This window comes from Metopolophium dirhodum, chromosome 3, assembly GCF_019925205.1.
Source record: "Metopolophium dirhodum isolate CAU chromosome 3, ASM1992520v1, whole genome shotgun sequence".
Lineage (NCBI taxonomy): Eukaryota > Metazoa > Arthropoda > Insecta > Hemiptera > Aphididae > Metopolophium > Metopolophium dirhodum.
The window spans coordinates 31,187,347-31,203,876 of record NC_083562.1 but is presented as its reverse complement, the minus strand read 5'-3'; the positions used below and the strand labels follow the sequence as shown (position 1 = coordinate 31,203,876).

Sequence of the window (16,530 nt, the reverse complement as noted above, 5' to 3'; positions counted from 1 at the left end):
TTATATTAGTTTCCAGTAAGGTACACTGTATATATACTTTTTAAAATAAATTTCAGCTTCATTTAGCTTGTTTTAAATTTTAAATTCATTGAAATAACTTTACCTCGTTTAACAAACATACAAAAAAATCGGTTTAATGTAAAAACTACTTGTCCAAATGAATACTATAAAATATTGTTTATTCCATTTTTAGATAATTTTATTAGTCAACTTCATGATAGGTTCATTGCACATAAATCTCTAATTACCAATTTTTGCCGTCTCTTACCAAACAATAATATGCCAAATAGAGAAGAAAACATAAAAAGTTTGGCAGAAAAGTATAGTGAAGATCTTCAATGTAGTTCAGATTCAGTAATTGGAGAAGTATTGACATGGACACAAAAATTTGTTGGAACAGAAAAACCAAAAAATGCATTAGAAGCTCTTATAGCATGTAACCCACTCATTTTTCCATCTACTTATAAACTTCTCCGAATAATAGCTACACTTCCCGTAACTACAGCAAGCAGTGAAAGGTCATTTTCTACATTAAAAAGACTTAAGACATACCTTAGAAATACTATTGGAGAAAACAGATTAAATAGTTTAGCACTACTAAATATTCATCGTGAAATGATTTTAACAACAGATGAAGTTCTTAATGACTTTGCAAAAGACTCAAGAAAAATAAGATTGTTATAACTTGTAATTTATAATGTGAAAAAATATATTAACTTTAATATAAATATTACAATTTAAATTTTTTTTTATTTTCTATTTTTACTTGTTTATAATAATAAGTCAATAAGTATGTACTGCGTGTTTAATATTAACATAAATAAATATAATTATTTCACCTTCAGTTAATAAAAAAAAAATGTATTACTAAATAAGCGTATATAAGCATATAACTAGGTACATTTTAGCGCATTTAGTTTTACCACTCCTGAACAATATATTTTAAAGTTGAGCAAAAATAAAAGTCATTAAACCCCCCCCCCCCCTCGGGTAATTCCTGGCTACGCCACTGATTACCTAATTTAATAACTAAATGGTAATAAATAATAACTAATAATTGTATAATAAACTAAATTTGTTTAAAGATAAATCTCATGAATGCTTATAAGTAATTGATGATTTGATTAAAATAAATAAATTTATACTTTTCTCGATTGAAAATATATAATAATTATAATTCATATTTCATAATTTACCTTATTGTTATTATAATTATTATAATTAATTATCAAATTAATTTGTATTATAATTAGATGTGTATGAAGTATAACCTATTTTCAATTGTTTTTTTTTTCAAAAATTTGCTTGTAAATAAAATAACTGACCGAGTTTGGCACCCTGGCCTACTCTTTAAATTAAAATCCTTCTTGCCCGCTCCGTATAACCTACTTATAAAATCTTAGCTAAACCAAAGAACGTTTGTCACAAAAATTAACGGCGCCCTTTCTAACTCTCAAATAGCAACTGGTGTCCCCCAATGGAGCGATATAGCCCCCTTCCCATTCAATTTACCCACGACTTACCTTTAAACGAAAACATTTTACTTTGTACATTTGCGGAGGACACTGCTATTCTCACTATCAAAAAAAAATCCCATTCAACCCAAAAAATCCAAAACCACAACTAACGAAAAATTCAAAGTCAATCCATCAAAATCCTCTCAAATTATTTCACGCTTTAATCCTTGGAAAGTCCCGCAACCTTTATCGGCGATGCACAAATCCCATCTACCACCCAAACTAAATATCTGGGTTTAATTCGTGACAAATGTCTTACATGGGGTCCCCACTTAAAAAACAAAAGTGAAGCCTCGAGTAAAGCTTTCAATTCGAGACTTCACCTTCTTAGACCCTTACTCCGCTCAAAGCTCTCATTAAAAACCAAAAGAACAATCTACATGGCTCTTCTAAGACCAATGTGGTACTATGGCATTCAACTTTGGGGTTCTGCCAAACCGTCAAATACTAGAACAATTCAGGCATTCCTGTCTATATGACTACGATTAATATCATGTGCCCCCTGGTATATAACCAATGAATCACTTCATAAAGACATCTGCATTCCAACCTGAAATAATCTTGCTATGATCACCTACAAAAAACCACACAAAACATACAGTACTCACCCAAATCCTATAATCACTCGACTATCATCCAAACAAATCCCAGGCAATCCACCCAGGCACCTGAAAAGGAACCTACTCTCTCCTTAAATCGATTTCCACGTGGTGCCACCATTGTGTGACTTCCCCCTCTCACCAATCAACCCACATCCCGTTCACGTATTGTACTATTTGTAAATACAGATTGTAAATAACATTTTTGTTCAATAAAAAAAAAAATATTTATAATAATGGAAATAAAAAAAACCTTTTGTATCAACTAATATTATTTTATCGCTCCAAACGGTGCACTAATGAGAAAGCCGTAGTTGCGTATGGGTTTTAAATAACGAAATGGTCGACAATACCGCGTACTTGCGTAGTTGCATGACAAAATTATTTTGTCATGCGTAGTTGCGTCCGGTGGTCGACAGTGGTATGGACGCGTCGGAAATAGATCAAAAATTGGACGACGCGCGTAAAATTAAGTTTGGTACTCACTCGATTACTTGGCATCGCGAAACCATATCGCGTGGGCGTCCTTTGTCGTGGCACAGGCGGTAACAATTTAATACGGACGGGCCGAAAAAACACTGGCGTGTATGCGCACGGCGGGAATCGGACTGGCGACGGCGAATAACAATAAATAAGTCGCGATAGACATTCCGCGATCGGCGGGTTCGCACTGCATAGTACGGACGGGTGAAAAACAACACGTGGACACGTGGGTGACCACGGCGAAAAATTGGACGGGCGAAGTACACGATGAAATTAGCCGTGGTGTCGGCTCCGACGGCCGGAACTGGAATCGCGAACACAAAGACGTGAGCGCGAGGGCTCGGGTGCACGGAACAAACGAACATGGCGGTAGGTTGATCTCTATTCTCTGGCTTTTAAAAGCGACGGCGCACCGGTTCGCGATCATAGATATTATGATATATAATATAATATGTTCGCGATAGAAAAAGCTTACGGCTTACACGACAATTTCACAAATTGCCAAGACGGCCGAAAAACGACAAAAGCACCTACATGGTTACATAGCGGGAGGTACCGATATAGCACTGGCCGCCGGAGGATCGACTGCAGGCTGCAGCGAGACCGTCCCCACTCCGGAGGTACAAAAGTCGACTTCGTGGCGCGCTCCAGAATGGCAAACGTTGCGACACGGGACGTGACGGTAACGTCGCGCGAAATTCAAATAATCGATTTGATTTGCATCACCTAATAAAACAATTGTTTCTCTATAGCAGGGATGGGCAACTGACGGCCCGCATACCATTTTCCACTGGCCCGTACTACATTTCAAATTAGTTTAAAAAAATATAAAATGTTAGGATTTTTCTGTATTTTATTTTATTGATATAAAACATCTAATGGCGTGGTACGGGAGTGAGGCCGACTGTGGCGTGGCGACGCCTCACTCATGACTCGTCGTCTCAATCTGCAAATCTGCCTCAGCTCAGCCATCTCCTCTCTCCCCGAGCATACGCTCACCACTATACTTGCTCTGCCAGTGGCGGGAATTCGGGATTTTCCCGGTAGGCCCTATCTTGTGTTGATGTATGGGGGCCCTAGGACCATTTATCTAGTACTAAACCTTGTGTGATGAAGATTGAAAATAGTTTTTATAAAGATGTAAATTGACTAATTTAATATTTTTAAACACCCTACAAGAAAAATCCCATAATCATTTATCTATAAACAATATTTATTTTTGTTCCTTGTGTCGGCCGTATCATTGGAAGTATTGAGATTTATTTTTAGATTAGAGTTATAGAAAACCGTATTTAATATCGGTAGATTATAGCTGTACTATATAATGTACCAATGCGGTGGCTATACGCTTTAATACATTTTAAGATTTAAAATTTTTTTTTTTAAATTACAGTTTTTTTTAATGTGTGGTTTTAAACGCTGATTTTGAAACTGTTTGAATTTTTTTGCGGAAACCATTATTTTGGAAGTTATAGTCAGTGTTGAGTTGTATCTAGATACATTTATCTAGATAATTTATCTAGATGAAAATTAAGTACCTTTATCTTATCTAGATGAATAAATTATATAATATCTAATTGGTATCTAAGATTTAAGTTATGGAAATCTACATAAATATCTAGATAAATCTCGTTTTATAATGCACGTTTTTCATTTAGTCATTTTCCATCAAATATTATAATAATATGATACTACGCAAGTATGTTTAATGACGATTCATTATTATCGAATTAACAATAGCACCCGTACGCCGACCGCAGACGCTGTCGAGGTCGTATATCAATACAAGCTGTTATACCACGATAATATACCGTCGATCAGTAAATAATGTGGAAAAAACTAAAAATAGTTCTCGACCGGCAAGAATACACACGCACATCTATTTTGTATTGACAATACCAATTCCCAATTGGATGTTATAAATAATAATATTTGTACTATAATTTAATTTCCTTACCAGATACTAGTCACTACTCACTAGACTATACTTTGGTCAGTCGTGGTCACACTCATTTAATCAATTAGATAATTGACTGACTAGTGGCTACTACTATTGCGACTCCCTATACAGCACAGACTGATGAGTGTTGATTAATTTCATTGTTATTTACAACTTCGTTTCGTAAACTTTCTTGTTCTTTTCAAGTTTTTTTTGTTTACTACCAATATGGATCGTTTTTTAAGTATAACGTCTTCAACGCCCAATAAAAGAATTTGTCTAGAAAATTTCGATGACCCACCTCCACCTGCTGTTGATGTTCCTGCACCATTGCCAGAACTTAAATTTCAGTATTTATTCGATACAGTATATAAACTGGTGTCGATAAATGGTGACAAAATCAAAGCTTCTTGTCAAAACTGTCACAAAATCATTACTGCATACACAACTTCAAGTGGCAACTTATTAAGTCATATTAAGGCAAGTTTTCATAATATTTGTTCTAATAAATTAATTTTTATAAATTTTTTTGTAAAATTACTACATAAAAAAATTCAAAAAGAATATAGCTACCTAATCAAATTGGATTTATGAAATAATAGTTTTGAAAAGTATTTTTTTGTTTATTATATAAGTGTTTTTGACTTACCTACCAACCTATTTAATTTATTATTGATTTTTATATTTGTTTAGAGTCAGCATATCTTTTTAATGTCAAAAGTTGAAGATGCAAGAAAGAAAAAGATTGAATCAACCTCGTCTACCTTAATTCAAACTAAAATATATGATTCTACTAAAAAAGTGTCTAAGGAAAAGGTAATTTAACGTTTTAACCTAGTTATTAATTATATTAATATTATTTTTTTATCGAACTTAAAGTAACAAATATGAGTAATTAAGTTATAAAGACAATGATAATTTTTTTATGTAGTTTTGTCAAATTATGCAGGCTACTGATAATCTTTTCTATTACAAATTGAACACGGTATAATCTAGTTTAAAAAGATTCAGATTAAAGTGAATAACTAATTTTCAATGAGTTAGACTAACCCACCTAAAATTTGAACTAATAAATATTTTTCAATATTTGAGTTGCCTTACTCACATTATAACTTAACCAGAGTTAAGTGGATTGGTGTTTTATAGATTGTTTAAAAGCTAAGGATTTATATATAATAATATTATTATATTCCCTAGTGGATTTTATAAAAATAATAGTTTTCAGGTTAATCTGTTCTGGCACATTACAAAACTTTCAATATTAAGTTTAAATTGTCTAATAGATAAGTAAAAAAAACTATTTTGTTTCAGATGAATGAGTTGGTATTTAATTACATAATTAATGAAATGAGACCTCTGATTACATGCGAAAAACGTAGCTTTCGAGAATTAATCATGGGACTTACTGGCATTAAAGATACTTCTATTTTACCAAACAGAATTCAAATCAAAGCTCAATTGAAATCCAGATATGCATTATATGTGCAAATGATAACAGATTTAATACAAAATCATAATTATATTTGTACAACTGCGGACATTTGGAGCTCAAATAATAAAAGCTTTATGGGTAAATATATTATAATTATATTTTTTTTAATTATACTGTACCTACATTTACCTAGTAAAACTTCAATAAAATTACCAAATTGATTTAGACATTTTTACCAATTTGTGAATAAGTATTACCAATGATTATAGTACATAGTATAATACACTATGTGTACTATATTATATTATGTATAATCGATGGTAATATTTAATAACATTTTTTAACTATTTGTGGTATGGTATTGTTGTAGGTATTATATTATTATACATATACATTTAATAAGCAACTTAAAATTGTATTATTATAAATTCATTTTTTTATATAGGTATGACGTGCCATATGATAAATGAGTCTACATATGAACGAAATTCACATATTTTAGGATGTAGAAGAATGAAAGGAAGCCATAACTACATTAATATTGCTGAGATGATGACTGATATAACTGAAACATACAAATTGGACCATTCAAAAATTACTCATACTGTCACAGACAACGCCAGTAATTTTAGTAAATCATTTAAGACATTTTCTAAACCTTTACCTGATGTACATCAGGGAAATTCTTATACTTTTGGCAATTTCAATGAAGATAGTGATACTGGTAGCTGTAGTACTGATACAGCTGACGATGAAGATACAAACTTAAATTTGATAGATGTCAATGAGGTACTCTCAACTCCAGTGATATCGGACGCAGTGAACGATAATTTTTCTCTGCCATCACATATTACTTGCTGTGCCCATAGTTTAAATTTGATAGCAACACGTGATATTTCTTCAATTGATGATAGTAAATACAATAAAATGTCTGAATCGTCATTTAAAAAATTGCAAAGCTTTTGGAATTTATTAAGTAGGAGCACGGTTGCATCTGACAAAGTGTTTGAGATATGTGGTTGCAAATTTCCAGTACCTATTATGACAAGGTGGAACTCGTTATTCGATGCAGCTAAAAAGGTACTGGCTCATAAAACTGAAATTATTAAAGCATTTGAAGAATTACGTTTAACAAAATTAAAGGCAAATGAATGGGATTTCTTGACGGAGTACTGTAACGTAATGGAACCTTTAATAATTTCTTTGGACAAGATGCAATGTGAAAAAAAAGGTTTCTTGGGCTATGTTGCACCTATTATTTTAGTTTTATGCCGCACTTTAATAGCGTTAACAAATTTAAAATACTGTAGACAATTATGTATTAAAGTAGTTCAAAGTTTAGAACAAAGGTTTGCCTATTTATTTGATTTGTCCTTGCCCAAAAGTAAATGTTTTGTCATTGCATCAATTAGTCATCCTAAGTTCAAATTAAGTTGAATTCCTGTTCGATACATTGAGTTGTGCAAACAACTTTTTTTGACTGAGTGCAATGAAATGTATACTAATATGAGTGATATCAAAAAAAAAAACGGCTGTAGCTAGTGATAATAAAGACAGTGATGATAGTGACCAGGAATTTTACTCATGTTTGTATGAACACACTAATAATGGATCCTCTTCTGATGAATCAAGAATTACAAACTTTTCTTGTGTACAGGCTTTGACGTTCTTAAATTCTCCCAAAAAAGAATTTAGTGTTTTAGAAGATTATCCCATAGTTAAAAAAGTGTTCTTAAAATACAACACAACTATTCCATCTTCAGCTCCAGTGGAACGACTGTTTAGTGGAGCAATCCAAGTATTAACACACAGGAGAAATTGTCTAGGAGACAAAATGTTTGAGATGTTACTATGTTGCAAGTCAAAGAACTAAACAAGCGACATATCATTATAATTTATTTGTTTAACAATTAAAATATTATTAGTATTTATATTTGTACGAGTCGTATGTTGTTTTAATAAATCATTTACGTTTTATTATATAATTAATATTTTCAAAAGGAACAAAAGATTTTTTACTTGTTATTATTTTTTTTTTTTGTACTCATTTTAATTTAGCATTTATATTTTAATTTGCAGTTTGAATGTAATATAAAAAATATAAACTAGATTTTTAAACTAGAAAATATATGTTAATTAGTAATTAACCATGATTTTGGTTATTTGATATTTTGTTACACGTTGAAATTGGTACCTACTGTATGCTAAATATAATATATAGGTATTTAAATATTTTATATGTATATTTATTCATTAGATAATATATTTTTGACACTAGACACCTTGAAACGAGCCTTCCTGGTTTGCATCCCTTAAAAAATTACTCAACCAAGAATCCAATAACATGTCAAGCATTAATACAAATTAACTATTGTAAGATATAAATCTAGATGAAAAAATTTTACCTACATATTTATCTAGATAAAAATTGAATATTCTATCTTGATATTAATCTAGATATTGATTTAGCTAGTAATCTAATATTTATCTAGATGTTATTTTTGCTATCTGAACTCAACACTGGTTATAGTCATCCAAAGTTTGCGATTTTACGTTTATATACGCATGTGCGTAACACTACTTTAATATTGCGCGGAGGAACTTGTGTTTGGTGTTTATTCGATTTTTTTGTCCGAGCACATCAGAATTATGTGCTTTTTAACAACTTTGTTTAATTACGAGGCCTACCTAAGGGGGTTTTACACAGCAAATCGGGGGATATTTTCGATTTTTTTGTCCGAGCTATATTCAATTCTAAGTATTTTTTTTAAAAAAAAATGGGCGGTTTACGAAAAAAAAGTAGTTTTTTAAGTTCTTTATCAATAACTTCAAAACGAATTTTGTCCGAGCTTTATGGCAGATACCTACAGGTGCCCAAATTAAAAATTCTGCCAAAACAAACACACAAGTGTAAACGGATCTACAGTACCCTCCCCTACAGTACCTACCACGGGCTAATGACCTAGTAAATTAAGCCTTAACCCTAGATCTAATAAAAAAAAAATAATAATAATAATAGTATATTATATGGTATGGTATGTTATTGTTATCGACGTTCGAAGACATAGAATAAATACATACACTAAAAGTAAACAAAAAATAAAAACCAATTTCATTATACCATTAGATTCTTGAGACAGTACCTGATCGCCTATAATATATTTGAAAACGTTATCTCATCGCAAATCGAAATTATGAACCGTTAAAGTGAACACTATATATTTGTGGACGACTAGTCGGGAGGCCGTATTAATCCGGAAAATAAATGGGCGGAACGTATAAATTCCGGACCGTATAAATCCGGAACGTATATCGCCGGAATCCAAAAGTGAAAAACCGTATTTGGCCGGAACGTATACCTCCGAAATTAAAAAAAATACTAAACCGTATTTTCCCGGAACGTATTTATCCGGACTGTATAATTCCGGAACGTATATTGCCGGAATCCAAAAGTTAAAAACCGTATTTGGCCGGAACGTATACCTCCGGAATTAAAAAAATCTAATAAACCGTATTTAACCGGAACGTATTTATCCGGACCGTATATTTACGGAAAGTATTGTAAATTGCCTATTTGAAACCCCTGAAAAAGAAAGTTGAGAACTTTATTGCTAGATCTTTATTGCCAGTGTTCATTTTTATTTATTACAAAGATAATATGTGATCATAATTTGGTCATATTATATTATAATAAATTTTGTATAAATAAAAATAAATAATACCCATAATACAATATATTTTTTATTATTCTATTAGTGGTCAATGGAGCGATGAATATGAATTTACTTTACAAAAATGTCAGTTTTTTATTTAAATCTGTTTGTAATTAAAATTATTTCTCTGTAACTTAGGTTAGGTATCTACCAAAAAGTTAGACAGTCTTCACTCAGAATAATTTCTTGTCGTGTGCTTTAAATTTAACACATCCATTACAGTAAAGCTGTTAAATACTTGACGAATTTTTATAATCATTGGATATTTAAAAAAACAACTTTTTTTAAAACATTTAGTACCTTCACAGAGTTGAATTAAATAATAATTAAAACGTATGTCGTATGATCACTCCAGGATGAACGCGTAATTTGTTTTTAAGAAAGTAAACTTTCGAACATTGTGGACCATTCAGTACGCTTCAGAACTATATAATTTGGAGCTTAAAAATAAGATGCAGATACATTAACAAATTACCATATTACATACCATATTATGAGAGCTCGATGGATATTTTTTCAAATAGTTTAAACAGGCAATCTGTTTAATTCATTAATTTATGAAGTTCCTGTTTAATTGGCACATGCAGTTAATTTTTCCAACAATATATATTATTTATTTATTAAATCATCATAACCATTAACCATTACATTGATATAAATAATATATAATATATTATATGATGTTATAATAAAATAGGATGATGTAGTCAAAAAATGCATAGTATCATAAGTACCTACAACAATTGTATATTTATATTATTATTTATTAATAACCAAAAGGGTTTTATATTCATTTTAATTGTATCTTAAATAGGTATAAATAAATTCTTATTGATAGGTATTGCATTAAATAAAAACAATCCAGTTTAGTTATTTTGATGGTTCAAAAAATAGTAGAAAATTGTAATATATTTTAAAATATTAAACATGTATAATAGCTAACTATGTATTATTAGCTTGGGACTTTAAATTTTTAAAGCCTTAATGGCTAATACTTAGGTACATATTATTATTATTATAACGTCTTATCATGTTAATATTCGTATAATAACAATTAATACATTATATTTTAATTTTCCACTATTCCTAAATACCTAATTAACAGGACAACAACGCGCGTTTTTTAACGAAACGTATAGTTCCGGAAAGTATATGCCCGATAATAACTGATCGAAAATACTGATTGCAACACAGACATGTCATATTATTATTGTGTACTGCAACTTGAATAAAAATATGAAAAAAAATAATATTATAGGTGATAAACTATTCTTAATTGAAGGGGTCAATGGACAAAGGTGTTAACTGACATTTTTCCAAAAATGCATTTTATTGCACGAATAAAGGTGTTATAATGTTATAAACATTTTATAACAATTTGATAAGGTTTTATTTAGTGGTTACCATGACGAAATAATACTTCGTCATGGATGCTAGTGATAACTGAACAACGATCAAAAATTCAAAAATTCAAATCAACGACGAACTTTTTATATTCACTATTATTTCTAAATAAATGAATGCGTATTACTAGTTACTATGTTGCTATCAATTTGAAAAGTTTTTTTTTTTGCGTGATTTCTAACTTTGCTTTTGATTAGATATACGTGAGTATTGTCTCATTCTCATGGTAATATAATAAGTAATTATAAATAAAAAAATGTCATTTTTGTGATCAGCACATGGAAATGCTAGAAGATGTTGGCTGTTTTCCAAGAAAAAATCAACAGTTTCTTGAAATACTTCATAGCTATCACAACATTTTTCAATTAATTTGTATGTCATATTGTGTAGTTTTGTTTGATGAACAATTAAATATTTTAAAACTAATAGAAAAGTTTAATTTAAGAAAATTCTTTGAAAAGTGACTTCTTCCATTCGACATAATGGGCATCTTGTTGGTGCTGGAAGGGATGTAATGCAATTGTTGCAAACCCATGCATGACCACAAGGAATAACAATATGCTGTTGAATATTTGCTGCTCTTGCATTCAAACATACTATGCACGTTGACACTTGTGGAGCTATTGGCAGTTGTGGTTCCTGAATTGGCTGTACAACAGCAGCAGCTTCCACTTCTGGCTCAGAATTTGGATCTACCTCATTGATCCAATTTATATGTCGAGATATATATCTTGATGTGGTATACGAAGTCAATTGCATGAACTGCCACATACTTATGATCCCAGCATCGTATTGGCTTGTGGCATTTTTAAGTCTTTTGGATTGTAATAAATATTTTGCCTTCAGACTCCTAGTAGGTTGAAGATTATTTTCAAGCTGCCTCATTATAACATGGTAATTATTAAATAAATTACTCAAATTACCTATAAGAAAAATGTTATAAGTAAATTTCAGAAACATAAATTATCAGAAGATGCATACTTATTTGTTTGGTAATACATTAGATAATATAAATTATATTATAAAATATTTATCACAATCCATACATATATATAATTAGTATTTTCAGTTTACAAACGTTAAAAATAACTTTTAAAACAAGTAGTATTTAATTAATCATATTGATTAACATACTTAAAAATATCCATAGATTGGGATGAGTCACTGAAAATTTTAATCTTAATTTATTGTGGAAACTTTCAATATTATTGTTTGTACGCCTAGGAAGTCCATGAACTGAAATTATCTGAGTTCCCACACGGCGCAACCAATACCTATAGTTAACACAGGTATAAATATATAATAAATAAGTATTATTTATGGTATTCAAATATTCAACTGTACAATACAAACATTACAAACCAAGTATTTACTTAATAAGCTACTATAAGTAATTAGGTTTAGGGTATAGTGTATAGATATTCACCTTTAAATGAATCTAAATATAAGTTATAAAAGTCACTGTGATAGTAAAATACAAAATATACATAACAGTTTCAAGTTACTACTAAAAATTTCTTTTGAATTATTAAAAAAAAAAAAAAAAATACAGTTGATATACTTTGTTTAAATATCGAATTTCGTTAAAATTTGAACTTCAAATGTGTATAAAAAAAATGTATTTTCCTATACATATTTATTAGATTTTTGAATTTCAATCAGAACTACTTATTACTGTACTTTTTAACCAAAAACTAAATTTATACTACCTAAACAAAAAAAAAAATGCTAATAAAAAAAAAATTTTAATATCTACAAATAGCAAAAAAAACCTTTTAAATATTTATAAAAAAATACTATGCATTTTTACTTTTAACGACCTAATTCCCAAAGTACCAATTAGATCCAATTTTCTTCTAGAAAACACCTTTAAATACTGAGTTAAAGTAGAACATCAAAATATTTTACTGCTCCAAAAAATTATGACAAAGAAAAAAAACATAAAACCATTGTACATTAATAGTTTTACAACAATCCAATATGTATTGATTTTTAAATATTAACAACTAATTACCTCTCATAATAGTCAAATAAATTATGCATCGCTACTCCATGGTTGATTGCATACATTTTAATTAATTGAAATGCTCTTTCTATATCCTGATATGGAAGCAGTGGAAGGCCAAATAAAAGGTTTAAGCTTTGCAGTGCAAATTGATTAGTATTTATAAGCCTATAGTATCCTTTACTTTTCATATTTTTAAAAACTGCCTAAAAAGATTTAAATATAAATAACTTAAGTATACTAATCATTAAGCAAAATTATAATAAAAATAAAAATTTGTATTTTTTAGGTAGGTACTTGATTATGGTGGAACCAACAACCAGATGTTCGAGCTTCAGGGAAATATGATTGTAGAACATCTCTAAGTGTAGATTCATAATCACTTATGATAATCCTTGGAGAAATGTTTGCTAAAAGATTATCTTTAACATATCGAAATACACTGTCATATGAATTCCTAGACTTTGATTCCATTAGTGCGAATATAATTGGTATTGACTATAGATAAATAAATAAATGAATGAACATCAATATAATAAAAACAATTGTAAGTTAAATTTTTGTTTTAGGTATAATATACTTACATAATTTTGTATCATAGCATGTACGCTCAATAATTGATAGCCCATGTTTACTGGAACCACTTTAAAAGTAGCGTCTACATGAAGCTCCTCAATTCCAGTACCACAAAAACTTTGTGACAAAACTGGACATGCAAATATCAGGCTAGTTTTACCATCAAGGTCACGAATACAGCTCCTAAATATCGTAATGTCACAACAATTGAATCTTTGAAGATGCCCATTATCAAATAAGGATGCTAGTTCCTGAAGGTTCCCAGGCAATCTAGGCATTACTGACCTACGGGCCAAACGCATTAAAGATTCAGCTGTAGGCTATGGATATAAGCTAGCTGCTATTGGATGCCTAAATCAATAAATAAGTATAAGCAATTATAATTAATTTTTCAATAATAAAACTTCTAAAATTTACCTTAAGCACTCTTCGTCGTAAATTTCTTTTAATAAAATATTTTCAGCAGCAGCTCTTCTTTTTAGTACTGCTTTTAAAGCATCTATTAACTGAGGGGTATCATCTTCACGCTCATGATTAGAGTGAGACCTCATCACTATAATTGTTCCGTCGGCCATATTTTTCATGGTTCCAGGACTAAAGTGCATAGTACTTTTGCTACATTTGTAATAACTATTGAATAACAATATACAATATTTATGAACTACAAGAATTCATATAAGCTATATTTTCTAATAATTAAAAATTTAAAGCAAAAAAAAAATTTGTAAAATATAATATAGTATTAGGTACCTATTATGTATTTCAAAATAATAAAAAGGATCGAGAGTTAAAAAATAAAAGTATTAACAGTCAATCCACACACATTTAAGCACACCAAAAGATAATTTAATTTAAAATATCAATTTTATAATATCATATTATACACAATATATTTTGTTATATTTAAAATTATTTAATTATATAATAATTAGATTTTAGATTCTAAGCGGAACAATGAATGTATTGATTTTACAATGGAGTGATATTTATTTAATTTTTTTGTGTTTGTTTGGATAATCTGTAGTAGAAAAATAGATTCGATTAGGGGCGGCGCTTACGTTATTCATGAAAAAGTGCGGCATTTTTAAAGGAAATTTATATTAAATTCAGAATCACGCTAGCCGTCGTCGTCGCATCGGCCGGTTCCCCCACTCAATTTCGTGTATGCAGCTCGAGGCCTAGGTGGGAGCAAATGACGACGAGTGTCTGCGGTCGGCGGGTCATAACCATCTATATTGTATAAATCACAACAAAAACCCTTCGTAAACTTCGTGCAAAAATGGCTAAGTAAAAAAAAAATATTAGATCATTAAGCACTATAAAGATGTGATATCAATTAATGCTAAGTATATTGAATTTAAGTAAACGTATTTTGTTTCAATAATTTATTTACTTGGCGAAGAATTATTTCTTAAAAAAAAATTTTGATTAATATAAATATTAATAATAATATTATTAAAATAATCATAAATATCTAACGCAGCAATGCTATTATAAGGTGATAAACTCTACAAATTTGAAATTAAAAATCACCTTACAATAAAAATTACCACAATCTCGTTGCTCTAAAAACATTTTATAATTAGTTGCATTGCTTTCAGTTCTAGTAACATATAATAATAAAAATGTAATATTAAAAATAATTTACCGCCCAAAGCACTAGCTTAAAGTGTTTACTGGGAAATACGGCACTGGCCATTTAATTATTTTGTTCATCACACTTTGTTAATTCCTCGCCAAGTAAATAAATTATTGAAACAAAATACGTTTACTTAAATTCAATATACTTAGCATTAATTCATTATATCACATCTTTATAGTGCTTAATGATCTAATATTTTTTTTCTTAGCCATTTTTACAAGAAGTTTACGAAGGGTTTTTTTTTTGATTTATACAATATAGATTCACTCTAGTGTAAAACTTTCAAAGTTGGAAAACGAAGCATTATTTCAACTACCTACTTATCGTGTACACGGAAACAAATTTTATAAAAAAAACACATCCGCTCAGAATCTAATATAAAATAATATATAATGTATACATAAAATTATTTATAAAAAAATGTAATAGTTATAATGTGTATTAGCTTAATGAACTATGGTTAAAAAAAAATCGGTATATATTATATATATAGTATATTTTTATTATAATATGATGTGTGATTAGGTACTTACGTGATTCCATTTTTTTTACCATTATTGTCATATCGGTATCCATCATGGTTCATTGTAAAAGTGTGTATATATTTGAGCAGATATAATAAATATAATATTATAAATTTTGAATATTATAATTTATAATATTCAAAATTTTAAACTACCAACATTAATCCTCCTTGAAGTCTTGATGAAGAATGACAAATTTCAAAACTCAAAAATAAGAAATATAATAAATAACTATATACCCGTATTGATATATATAAATTAATTATATATATAAGAGGTATAAGTAAATATTATAACTGATTTAAAATTGTTATAAAAACAAAACAAAAGAGTCTAGACATTATGCTTACTTACCTTTATAGACCTACAATTGTACGGGTTACGTGGAATTAAATATTATATTATTATTTCCAAGGATCCGCTATTTCAAATTAATAAATGATACCCATTCTAGGTAACTGTTACATTAAATGTGTCTAGACTAATTAATAATAATAAATAAAATAAAATAATATAACTTAACACAAATTATTAGTTTTAATTTTTACCTTGTCTAAAGGTACCTAATACGTTTTGCCTTGCGCTATCACGATCTTGTCTTCTTGGTTTATTTCGACAACACTACGTTGCGATCGACAAATTTATAATTTATGCTACATATTTGCATTGTTCTAAATTATAGTTTTTAATAAAAAT

At 29.4% G+C, this 16,530-nt stretch overlaps 2 protein-coding genes across 2 annotated transcripts; one reads left to right on the top strand and one right to left on the bottom strand.

Moving 5' to 3' along the window:
- The first annotated feature begins 279 nt into the window (after nucleotides 1-279).
- LOC132940632 (52 kDa repressor of the inhibitor of the protein kinase-like) lies at nucleotides 280-684 on the top strand. Its single transcript, XM_061008348.1, has one exon. It carries the CDS (start codon nucleotides 280-282, stop codon nucleotides 682-684), a length of 405 nt encoding a protein of 134 aa, XP_060864331.1.
- A 9,803-nt stretch (nucleotides 685-10,487) lies between these two features.
- On the bottom strand, nucleotides 10,488-15,029 carry LOC132941225 (uncharacterized). The gene is made up of 6 exons (XM_061009171.1): nucleotides 14,086-15,029; nucleotides 13,677-14,019; nucleotides 13,390-13,590; nucleotides 13,102-13,298; nucleotides 12,222-12,361; nucleotides 10,488-12,010 (listed from the first exon to the last, which is right to left on the bottom strand). The coding sequence occupies exons 2-6, from the start codon at nucleotides 13,968-13,970 to the stop codon at nucleotides 11,523-11,525; spliced, it is 1,320 nt and encodes a 439-aa protein (XP_060865154.1). The 5' UTR covers nucleotides 13,971-14,019; nucleotides 14,086-15,029; the 3' UTR covers nucleotides 10,488-11,522.
- Nucleotides 15,030-16,530: the final 1,501 nt, after the last annotated feature.

Excerpts from the sequence above, each read along its gene's own strand:
- LOC132940632 (XM_061008348.1), top strand. The coding sequence starts at position 280 with ATGCCAAATAGAGAAGAAAACATAAAAAGTTTGGCAGAAAAGTATAGT.
- LOC132941225 (XM_061009171.1), bottom strand. The coding sequence starts at position 13,970 with ATGCGTTTGGCCCGTAGGTCAGTAATGCCTAGATTGCCTGGGAACCTT. Across the intron at positions 13,591-13,676 it reads ATGCTATGATACAAAATTAT|TCAATACCAATTATATTCGC; the intron begins GTAAGTATATTA and ends ATTTATCTATAG. Across the intron at positions 12,362-13,101 it reads TTATTTGACTATTATGAGAG|GTATTGGTTGCGCCGTGTGG; the intron begins GTAATTAGTTGT and ends TGTTAACTATAG.